Source organism: Macaca nemestrina, chromosome 9 (genome assembly GCF_043159975.1).
Source record: "Macaca nemestrina isolate mMacNem1 chromosome 9, mMacNem.hap1, whole genome shotgun sequence".
NCBI lineage: Eukaryota > Metazoa > Chordata > Mammalia > Primates > Cercopithecidae > Macaca > Macaca nemestrina.
The window spans coordinates 42,249,996-42,262,035 of record NC_092133.1 but is presented as its reverse complement, the minus strand read 5'-3'; the positions used below and the strand labels follow the sequence as shown (position 1 = coordinate 42,262,035).

General features: G+C 41.1%; 1 protein-coding gene across 1 annotated transcript; it reads right to left on the bottom strand.

Moving 5' to 3' along the window:
* Positions 1–7,127: 7,127 nt before the first annotated feature.
* LOC105480378 (protein phosphatase 1 regulatory subunit 3C) lies at positions 7,128–11,803 on the bottom strand. Its single transcript, XM_011739114.2, has 2 exons — positions 11,666–11,803; positions 7,128–9,549 (listed from the first exon to the last, which is right to left on the bottom strand). Exons 1-2 carry the CDS (start codon positions 11,677–11,679, stop codon positions 8,610–8,612), a joined length of 954 nt encoding a protein of 317 aa, XP_011737416.1. The 5' UTR covers positions 11,680–11,803; the 3' UTR covers positions 7,128–8,609.
* Between the last annotated feature and the right edge of the window lie 237 nt (positions 11,804–12,040).

The window sequence follows — 12,040 nt, the reverse complement described above, 5'->3', positions numbered from 1 at the left end:
CTTGAAATAAGCAGAAACTATACAGAGAGAATCAAAGATCTGATGGACTTCCACTTCTGAATGTGAGAGGAGCTTTGAGGCAGATCAATAATAACACACAGGCCAACTAAAAATGCGGGGAAAAAAATCCAAAAAAAGTCATTTAAAGGCATTAAAGAGCTACTTAAACAAGTAGGACTTTATAGTCAGGTTGAGCTGACATACTGCAGCTATTTTTTTTTTTTTTTTTCTTACCTGGATGTGTTTGCTGATTCTGGGAAAGCAAAAAGCAGAGAAGCTGAGTGTTGCCTGGGAAGAAGGCCAACAGCACTGATAGAGCTATCGATGGCCTCATAGAGCTGAGAAGAAGAAAACTTAAGAATTCAGAAGTCAATATCCTGGTGAGGAGGGTGTATGTGGAAAACTGAATCTAACGCTCAGCTCATTTTCCACTCAAGATATTTGCCAAACTCTGAAGGGAAGGAGAAAGAGGGAAGGAGGCTAAGAGGCTCACCAGAAAGCCTGAAAAGCAGAGTGGACTTCTGACAGACTCAGTGTGCTGAGGAAACAAAGATTGGAGTTCAAAACCTTCCAGGAAGAGGAACCCTGGCACAAACATCAAACTCTCAGCTTTAGAAGGTCGTAGATTAGAAGCAGAGGTGAACCAAAGATAAATATAGCTTTACCAAGACTGCAACTTTGCCTTGACTCAGTTCAATCCCTGATTGGACTGAGGCAAGCAGCCCTGAATCTGTCTGGCAGAAGAAAGAGTAAATACTCTCTGAAGGAAGATTATACATCTGGCAAAATTCTCTGTCTTTTCATCTATTTTCTTGAAAAAAAAATTTTTTTAAACAGGCTCTCACTCTGTCACCCAGGCTGGTGTGCAGTGGCATGATCACAGCTCACTGCAGCCTCAACCTCTCTGGCTCAAGGGATCCTTCCACCTCAGTCTCCCAGGTAGCTGGGACTACAGGCCCACACCATGACACCTGGCTAATTTTCATGGGTTTATTTATTTATTTATTTATTCGTAGAGACAGGGTTTTGCTAAGTTGCCCAGGGTGGTCTTGAATTCCTGAGCTCAAGTGATCCACCCACTTCAGCCTCCCAAAGTGTTTGGTTTACAGGCATGTGCCACCATGCCCAGCCCTGAAATTTTTAATATCTATTTTTGGTATACATAATACTTGTCATTTAATCAAATATTACTAGAATACCAAGAGACAAGACCACATTAAAAAAAAAAGAAGAAAAAATATATAACAGAATCAGACCCATAGGAGATTCAGATTTTGGAATTAGTAAACAAGTACTTTCAGATTAGCTATCATAACAATTTCCGAGAAAAATAGAGGAAAGGGGGGAAATGGATGAAAAATGAAGATGTTGACAGAAAATTGGAAACTATAAAAAATAAATAAAAACTTTAACTCAAAAATATAGCTGAAATTTAAAAATGCAGGAATGTATTTAAAGCAGAATTAGACATAGCCAAAGAAAGGCTATGTGAACTGGAAAACAAGTCAATAGCAAATATATTAACTGAAGTCCAGACAGAAAAAAGAGTGGGAAATAGATAAAAGAGGATAAGACAGTGGGGCAAAGTGAAAACATATAACATAAGTCTAATCAGAGTCCAGAAAGAGAAGAGAAAGAACATGAGACAGAAGAAATATTTGAAGAGATAATAGCAGAGAATTTTTAAATCTCCACCTAAATCCATACCTAGAAGTATATATTTACTGAAGCTATCTTTCACAAATGAAAGCTAAAGATGTTTTCAATTAAACAAAAACTGAGAGACTTCTTCACCAACAAACATATATTCAAAGAAATACTAAAGGGATTTTTTTCAGGCCAAAGGAAAAATGATCCAAGATGGAAACATAGAAATACAGAAAGAATAACAGAAGGAGAAAAACACAGATAAATTTAAAAAAAAAAAATGGTGACTGAACAAAACAACATGATCCTATCTCATGGGGCTTAAAGTATATTTAGAATTAAAATATATAATAAAAATGCAAATGATAAGAGGATGGTAAAGTGCTTAAGGTCCTAGCTTCATTGAAGGAGATGTCAAAATGATCATTTTCACTATACTGTAAGAATCAAAGATGTGTGTTGTAATTACTAGGGTAATCACTAAAAGAAAAGGAAAAGAATCTGTAACTAACAAGTTAATAAACTGGAAAAAATTGAATAACAAAAAAATCCAAAAGAAGACAAGAAAGAAATGAAAAAGAACATAAACAAATGGGTCAAATACAAAACAAATAATAAAAATGGTATACATCAACTCAAATATATCAAGAATTGGGTTAAATACAAATATACAAAATACTTAAAAGGTACACTATGAATGAAGTATCACAGTGTAAATGTTGTGACCACAAACTTTAAGTTTGAGCTCAAGTCTTAGCTCCAACACTTACTAACCCTCTGACCTTAGACAAGTCACAAATCTTGTTTGTGCCTCAGTTTCCTCATCTGTAAAATGAGGTTAATAAGAGAAACCACCTCATAGAACTGTTGTGAGAGTTAAATGAGGCTGTAACTTAGAACAGTGCTGACCACATAATAAGGGTTATATAATTATAAGCTACTTGATATGGTTTGGCTATGTCCCTACCCAAATCTCATGTTGAATTGTAGTAATCCTCATGTGTCAAGGGCAGGGCCAAGTAGAGATAATTGAATCGTGGGGGCAGTTTCCCCCATACTGATTTCGTGGTAGTGAATAAGTCTCAAGAGATCTGATGGTTTTATAAATGGGAGCTCCCCCTCCCAAGTTCTCTTGCTTGCCACCATGTAAGACGTCCCTTTGCTCTTCCTTTGCTCTGCCATGATTGTGAGGTTTCCCCAGCCATATGGAACTGTGAGTCCATTAAACCACTTTCCTTTATAAATTACCCAGTCTTGGGTATGTCTTTATTAGGAGCATGAGAATAGACCACTACACCATTGTTGTTATTAAGCCTCACAACAAGCTTGTAAATAATCAACCCATTTCATAGAGGATTAAATTGAGACTTGAGTGATAGTGCAACTTACCCAAAATCATCCAGCTGGGGTGTTACTATGAAGTGATAGGGTAGAGATGTGAAAATGTCTCCAGCACTCATGCTCCATGACAGCAGAAATCATATTTGTCTTGTCTTATTCATCACTATATATTCAGTGTCAAACACATAATTAGTGCCCTATAAATATTGTTGGATGAATGAGTGACCCTTACTACAGTGCTATTCAGATACTATACTGTTCCAACCAGTAACACAGAATACTAATATTAGTACTAAGTCCTTATTCGAAAACCACAATGTGAAAAGAAAAAATTGTGGGGAAACTTTTTATCATTAGTATTAGTGACAATACACATTTATTTACTACATACCATTGCCCAAATACTTTATTAAGCACATCATCTCCATGATCTCACTTTATTCTCATAATCACTCTGTCAGGTAGGAATTGTTATCATTCCCATTTTAAAGATGGGAACACTGAGACTTGGAGATATTAAGTCACTTGATGAAGGTTGCACCACAAAACTGGTGGGATAGAGATTTAAATCTAGTTCTGCCTGACTCCAAACCTAATCTCTTAACATGTAAAAAGTATGTGATTCTTCTACTTCTCTGGATAACTCAAATCTATCCTTAATTACAAACTTAAAAGTTGGCTCATATTACCTTGGCCCTGTGAATAATTGTTTTCAAGTTGCTGCTGAAACAATGGGCCTCAACATTTATGAACGCCTGTGTCAAGGGGAGCCACATGATGGAGTTCCAGTATCCTTCCACTAAATGACTTGGTGTTTCAGAAGGCTAGACCTTCTCTGACCCCTGATTGAGTGGGCAGTTGTGGGTTGGGAATCCTGACTTGTCCGAGCCAATCATGAAGTCCCATTTCCCTATTCAGCGACTAGTTCTCATACAGGACCATGACTTAATTCTGGTCAGTGAAACACAGGGGAGAGTCTGCAAGTCTGCAGTGGGGCATAAGGAAAGCTTCTGGGCAAGGTTTATTCACCCATAAAAAAAGTGACACAAGGAAGAGATAGGCTCCTTCTCCTGTTGGGGCTATTGTGTCTGCTTATCATGCCTGGAAACTATGGCAGCTATCTTATCATTAGGAAGTTAGCACAGGGACAATCAAGAGTAATGAGGATCAGCCGGGCACGGAGGCTCACGCCTGTAATCCTGGCACTTTGGAAGGCTGAGGCAGGTGGATCACTTGAGGTCAGAAGTTCTAGACCAGCCTGGGCAACATGGTGAAACCCCATCTCTACTAAAAATACAAAAATTGGCTGGGTGTGGTGGCACACACCTGTGGTCCCAGCTACTCGGGAGGCTGAGGCACAAGAATCACTTGAACCCAAGAGGCAGATGTTGCAGATGTTGCTGAGATCGTACCACTGCACTCCAGCCTGGGTGATGGAGCAAGACTGTCTCAAAAAAAAAAAAAAGAAAGAAAGAAAGAAAAGAAAAAGAAAGAGTAATGAGGATGGTAAAATGAAAAAATGGAAATAACCTGAGTCTAAGTCACTGACTTAACCAACACTGAAAACGCTCTACCTTGCATCTTGTATTGTAGGATAATCTATTTCCTTTGTAGTTTAAGATACGTAAGTCAAGGGATCATGTCACTTGTGCCAAAAAGCCTCCTCATTAACCTACTTCTATACACAAAGTATCAGAGAAGAGAAAAAGAGATACTCGATCAGTAAAATTAAGAAGTCCATGTCCAGGTTGTTTACCAGGAGATGGTATGGGCGGGGCTGGAGGTGTTGGAGAAGGAGCAGTAGGCCAGGCTCTACTATTTCTGTAATCTTCAGCAAGTTAATGGACCTCTATTTCGCCATCTGGTTGTTTTTTGGTTTTTTATTTTTTAATTTTTAATTTTTAATTTTTTTTATTTAGTGTGTGTGTGTGTGTGTGTGTGTGTGTGTGTGTGTGTGTGTGTGTAAGTGGGTGGAGGAATCCTCTGAGCCATTATATGACTCTGTTCTCTGAATCGGGACAGTGGAAAACACTCCACACAGCTTAAATCAGAGGTCCTCAAGCTTGATGCATATTGGAAACATCTGGAAAACTTTCAGAACTGTCCAATGCACAGGCCATGACTTGGACCAATTAAATCAAAATCCTATGAGGTTCAGGGGAAGGCATCAGTATTTTGTAAAGCTTGCCAGTTGAATCTGTTATGCAGCCAAAGTTAAGGACCACTGGCTTAGAGGGACCACCCAAATCCAGGAATGGGTATCCACTCGCTGTCAGAAAGAGGGAAAGGTCAACGCCAGGAGTCAGCAACAGTGCACATGGACTGCTCTGAGTTTGGGATCCTTGCCCACTAATGAGAGGGTTTGTTCAGATTACAGCTCCCAGTAGCTGCTAAAAAACTCTATGAGGAACCTAGAGATGAACACTGAGGAAGGGATTCTCCTTTCGGAGCTTGAAGGGTCACTCAAACTTGTGCAGAACTTTTGGATTCACATTGATAAAGATGCACAGTTCACTCCCAAACTAGAAATTTCCAGCCTTTCAGTTTGGGGATGAACTAAAAGGAGAGCCATCAATTTAGAGGAAAAAAATAGTTCTTCCTTAAATAACTAAATTAAACTTCATATTTTTTGGAACAGAATACCATGCATTCCAAATTCAAGTTATTCTCTCATGTTAAATTTTTAAAAGCAAAGTTGCTTCTACTATTAGGCAAGATAGCAGGATGTGAAATGCAGTTAATTCTATTTGAAGTAAAGCTCCAGGAACACCCTGCTCTTTGACCAGCTCCTCCCTCATCGGCTGCCCAGGGTCATCCCAAAATTGGGTCAAGCTGGCACAGGTGACCAGCACAAGTTGGTCATGCCTGCCTGGAAATAGCTCCCCTGTAAGAAAGGGGCTGTGGGAGAAGGGGCACCTCCATGGGAGATTTCAAGGAGGCCGTGTGAAGCAGAGGGAGGGACACTAAGTGACAAGTCACTGTTCAGCTGGCTCACCCTGGCCACACTACCTTAAACAAGTCACTCCACCTATCTGGATCTTAGTTTCTTCTTTTATAAAGTTAGGCACTTGAGCCCCCATGGTCTTCGAGGTCCCTGTCAGACCCAAGTTTGGTTTTTCTCCATCCCCTGGGAACAGGGCAGTCCACCGAACCATCAGCATAAATAGAGAGGAAACAAAATAGGGGCTATAAATTCCAACACTTGCAGAGCTCCGCAGATAGTGTGAGAGAGTGAAGCCATGGGTGGAGACTGTGGCCAAAACGAGGCAGTATGACCCATCTAGGATGCATGCCCCATCTAAGGGGCACAGCTGCTATTCAACTTCATGTATTTGTTGCCATGCAAGGAGACCTTACAATTTTTTCAGGAAAAAAAGTAAACCCAGATATTTAATGCAGTTGGCGGATTGTTATATCATGGCAATTAATTCTTTAAAAATCCCGTGTCAAATAAAATACATCTGTGCCCAGACACAGACAGCCTGCAGGTCTGTAGTTTAGAGCTCTGACACAGAGAATTCTATGATATAAGTTTATTCTTCATAATTGGACTTTTTAGCAAATTGGTCAACACGGTGCAGATCTTTCTTTAGATACACTGTGCAGATTTTAGGCCGAACTGGAGCAACAACTTAGGTTCATGGACCTGCTGCCTCTCACCCCAAGGAGCTGTGCTGCTCCCTTCATTCCAGGACTGGTACCTACTGCTCCTTCCCTATGCCCCTCTGTGCAGCTGCAAGTTCTGCCCATTCAGGAATGTGCTGTAGCCTAAGAGTAGAAGCCACTCCAACCTTTCCCACACCAACTCCTTCCCCATTTTAAAGCTGAGACATGGCCTCCAACATAACCCTGACCCAGCAGAGATTGTGTGTATGTGAGCAGAAACCATAGATGAGGACAGTCAGGGTGGGGGAAGAAGCAGTAGCAACAGCTCAAGTTATTGCCCCTGCTCCCCAGCCCCAATGGTCAGGTGGTAGGAAGTGTGCTCACTAATGAGACTGGGGCCTTGTGAATATCCTCAGATGGATCCATGTCTCAGTCCATACTAACTCTGCTCAGTTGTTCCTCAACGAAAAATGAGAATGTCAGTTGAGTTTCTTATTTGACTGTGGCTTTGAGAAAGAAAATATACTCAGGTCTTATATCAAACACATTTATTCTTGAAGTGAGAAGCTCATCAAGGATAGCTAGAGGAGAGTGAAATATTTACAGTAAAAAAGTATGGATGCTAGCCAAACTTCAAATTCTGTCACTGCAGAGCTATTCCAATAGTACTTTTCCACCATGACACATCACACATGTTAAAATTAACTGCATTCTTGTAACACTTCTCAATGGTTGTGCACAATAATAGAAGCAACATTCTGGGACTCCCTTTCTTAAGAGCCTACAGAATGAATTAATGCACACACAAAAACAAGTATAATACAAAACATTCAAAACAAGTCACATCCATTTTTTAAAAAAAAGAAAACAGCAAGATGAAAATAGGCAAGTGATGGGTTGCTACTTCTATGTGCAAGGTACTGGATTCTTGCATTGAGAATCCTAGTGTCGGGCCTCACGTCAAACATCACATCAAAAAAGTGTGCAGAAAAATGAGTCACCTTCAATATGAAGGATGTGAGTTGTGTACACTGACAATGGTCTCAAAGATACAACATTATTGCATGAGGAATGCCTGTGTACAGAGCGGACCATCTTATGAGGACAAAAACTCATGAGTTATCAGATGACCATTCAGATATTTGGGCTAAACGATGACAGTTTTCTGATTTAATCAAGGCACTTGCAAAGAACTATCTTTGACATGACATGAAGTCCCTACATGTTGTTAGTCATTGATGATGGCATGGTTTTTCTACACCAAGCATTCTATAACAAGAACCCAAGCCTGACATTTTGATCACAAAGTCACTTATAACATCAGGACTGCAAAGCCAGATTTGCTTAAACTTTCCCCAAATTATAATTTTTTTATAGATCACATCTGAACAGAAAGGCTTCACTTAAGATCTTGATTCTCCAGAGCTATAATTCATCTTTCTCCAATACCACCCACATTCTTAAAGGTTATTTGACTTTTCTCCACATGGATATGTAGAATGGATCTTTTTCCCCTCCAGAAATAATTTCCCCAGGAAAGAATTGTAAAACCAACTTAAAAACACAAATAACCTTACATTTTTTCCACCAACAATGATCAGACCTCCCACTCCTCTGACTTGAGCTTCAGAGCCCTTTGTGTATACTTTTCACACATTCCTCATACCATTAACACAGCTTTCCATCACCATCAGCCATCCTTCTTCAACTTTTCCTTGCCCAACATGAAAGCTAGTGGATTGAGAGGGAAGGAGGGAGGGCACTGAAAAAGTATCACCTTTATAAAAATAGTTTTCAACCTGTTACTTGAACCTCCAAAGCCAAATTGGGTAACATCATCTGTATAGACCCCAACACTAAATTCTCAAGTGGCTTTCTTTTCCATAGCCAGGTCTCAAAAGCTCAAATCTAAATCTACTGATGGAGTAGCAAAGGCTGCCTAAAATTGAGCAATACAGACCTAGGATTGCATGGGGGAATATGACAAGTCAAGACCAGTTACATTGTTGTTTAATTCATCGATAAGAGGCCAAGTTCTCCATTCTCCCCCAGCTCTGCCACTCTGGGAAGAGCCCACTAGCCATCCTCGGACTGCCAAAGATTGTTGACTCTAACTCTGTCTTGGGAGAGGTCTGGTGGAATGCACAGTCCTGGGGTGCCATCTGTGTCTGCACCCCATCAGGCTTCCATTGAACATGAACAATTCTATAATTCTGACCATCATTGTTGTCCCAAAAGACTTGCCCATTAGCATGGTAAGAAATGCAGAACTCAATTTTCTGCTCAGTTGGAATGACAGGGGGTAAGTCAATGGCAAATGAGAAGGTATCACTATCTGAGCCACCATACACATTTTTCATATAGACACAGTCCACATCAGTGTAGCTTTTCCAAGAATCGAAAGTGATACGGATCTGAACTTTCTTCTCAAAACTCACATTTTTGACTTTCACAGTCCCTGTCACTGTTCGCTCTTGCAACGAGCAGTTCTCCAGACAGACAAAGTTCTTCTGAAAGTGACTCCGGAAACTTAAGTAATCGGTTGAAGGCTGAGGGAAATCTAAAATCAAGTTTTTCTCCTCGTGGCGTTTTAAGGCAGAGGAGATATCATTAAGATCCAAGAGATCAAACTGGAGATCCCACGCTGGTTCTTCTGGGAGGTCAGAGAAGACATGGATGGCGGTGAGAGAGAGGCCCTTGGAGTCAGCAAACACAACGCGCTTCTTGGCTTGGTTGTGCGAGCACTTCCAGTCATTCTGTGATTTGGCTTCCTGTTTTATGTTGAGACATGGTTTCAGAGGCTTTAATTTATTCACAAAATGTCTTCGTTGAAAGTCATCGTAAGGGCCCAGGAAACTCTTCACAGGTGGTGAATGAGCCAAGCAAAGCCTCATGGCCACATCCACGGGCATGACCGAACTTGTCAAAGGACGTGGATCTAAAACCTGGATCATTCTGGAATGCAAAGGGAAGAGGGATTATCACCTGGATCGGAAGTGCTCTTTCCCAGTGCCAAATACATATGTACTATTTTTGTGCTGACTGAATTTTAGCCAGTGCAGTAGATATCAGGCAGGTGCTATCATATATAGTAAAAGAGAACAGTATTAACTGATCAGATCTTCTTTCTATGTCTACCTCTAACCTTGGCTGGCTAAAGGCTAAGTGTTAACTGCTTAAAACACTTAGAGGGTGATGGGGGTCTCAGTCTCCCCATCTGAGAAATAAAAGGGTTCGATTTGATTATCTCCCAGGCAGCCTTGAGAACTGTGTGCTCTGTTCTGGACCAGTGGTCCTCAAACCTGTCTGGTCACTATGCCTGGGGAATTCATTTTCTTTCTTTCTTTTCTTCCCTCCTTCCCTGCTTCCTTTCCTTCCTTTCTTCCTTTCCTTCCTTCCTTTCTTTTCTCTTCTTCTCGTTCTCTCTCTCTCTTTCTTCTTTTTTCTTTCTTTCCAATTCCTGGGACTCAGAACCACTGAGGCAGAACTTCTGGGGCTAGGGCCAAGGGATGGATATGCTCTTAAAGCTTCCCAGGTGATTCTAATGACCAGAGAGGTTCAGAAGCCACAGTTCCAGACCCTCTGCTCCCTCTGGCTACTTTGGCTTATTTTGCTGCTAAATTGATTGACACTTCTCTGGTAAGGTAATTCACTTGAAAAACAAAAAAACCCAAAAATAACATGCAACAGTTTTGAGAGTGAGAAGGCTAGAGAATAAGTCAAAGAATTCTCTTTGTACTTTGATTGTCATGCTTTTCCTCATTTTTCACAAATAACCACTGAAATACAAGTCAATAATTCATATGTACTTACAAACTGTGTAACTGATAATTCATCTAAAGAGATGCCCATGACAAGTCCACATTTAAGTGGAAAACCTGATTACCTGAAAGCTGGCGTGTTTTAAAATATACATTATATGTATGCAAACTTATAAATATTGAAAAACTCTGTAAGAAATACACCTTTCCTAATAATGTAATAATTATTATCTCTGGGTGATAGGACTATAGATTATCTATTTTCATTTTTGTTCCTTTTTTGGCATTTTCTAATAGACATTTATAAGTAGAAAGACAATAAAGCTATTTAAAGTTTTAAACATGACTATGCTCAGCAATATTAAACCAAGAAGCATCCATAAAGAAGACTTTTCTCTGGCCTTTAGCCCTCATTATATATTTCCAAGCTTATGGTATTAGGATTTTTTTCCCTATCTTAGCCTTACAAGTAAGAGGTGTGTGTATACTGTACACGACATTTCTCAGTCTGGCTTTAGTAACTCTCCTCACAGCAGCTCTAAATATGTATCCAAGTGGTCATTATCACAAAAATGGGTAATAACACTCGCAGAATTTACTGTATTAGCTCTGGGGTTTTTCTGGGAGACCTGCAAACTTAGAACAAACAAATGAAAGCTAAAGCTATATTTGTGGGTCTAATAATAGTTAATAGGCAGGATTTTTAGAGAAGTCTTCTGCTAAGCTATGTCTGGAGAAGCTATTTAAAGTAGTTTTATGGCAGTTTTTTTATTTTATTTTATTTTATTTTTACTTTTTGCATTTATAGAAAGACAGTTTTACTTTGGGTGATTTCCTTGGAACTTTAAGTCCTGGACAAGAGTTAAAAGTAATTGTTTGCTCAAACTCTTGAGATTGTGCTATGGCAAACTGTGATAAGAAGGACGAATGAATGCAAACGTCGTCCTGTAATTTTTTTCCTCCAAGCTAAACCACCTAACCAGCAATGTCAGAGTGCTGTTCTCACCACTTCAGCTGCCTGAGTCCTTGCGACATTTGTGCAGGACCAAAAGAACAGCCGCATCCATGAGAAAATCAGAACTCAAGCTGATTCACGTTAAGATAACTTCTGCTTTAAGATGCTGATTGCTAAAATAGGCTCTGCTTAAGAAATAGAGTCAAATTTCTACACCTCCAAGCCCTCTCGGTTGCCAGATTCAACCAAGCAGTCAGTTCCCTTATCCTCATGACAGAACTGAAACGCCCCCCCAACTTCCCCACAGCTGTGCGTTCCCCTGTGTTCCTACCGCGCAGAGGTGCAGCGAACCTACCTGGTGCAGCTCATTAGGCAGACAGGCGGCGGACCGTGAAAGCCAGCACCCACTGCCTGCTCAAATTCGAACCACAGCTCCCTGCCTTCCCCCGCGGCGGTCGCTGGGAGAGATTGAGGGCCTGGCGCCTAGAGGCCGCTTATCTGCTCCGAAGCACGTGACCCGATTCCTGGGACCAATCGCCGGGCCTCGGGCCCCATGGCGCGACCAACCAGCACCCAGCTGGGGCGCGAGCCCTCGCCCCGGGAATACGATCGCCCCGGGGCCGGACGTGCAGAGCGCGAGCTGGGCATCCCGGGGAGGTTCTGGGACTCCGCGGCCAGCTGGACGCAGCCGCGTAACGGGAACCCTGGGCGAGGGGCCGGGCAGGCACGT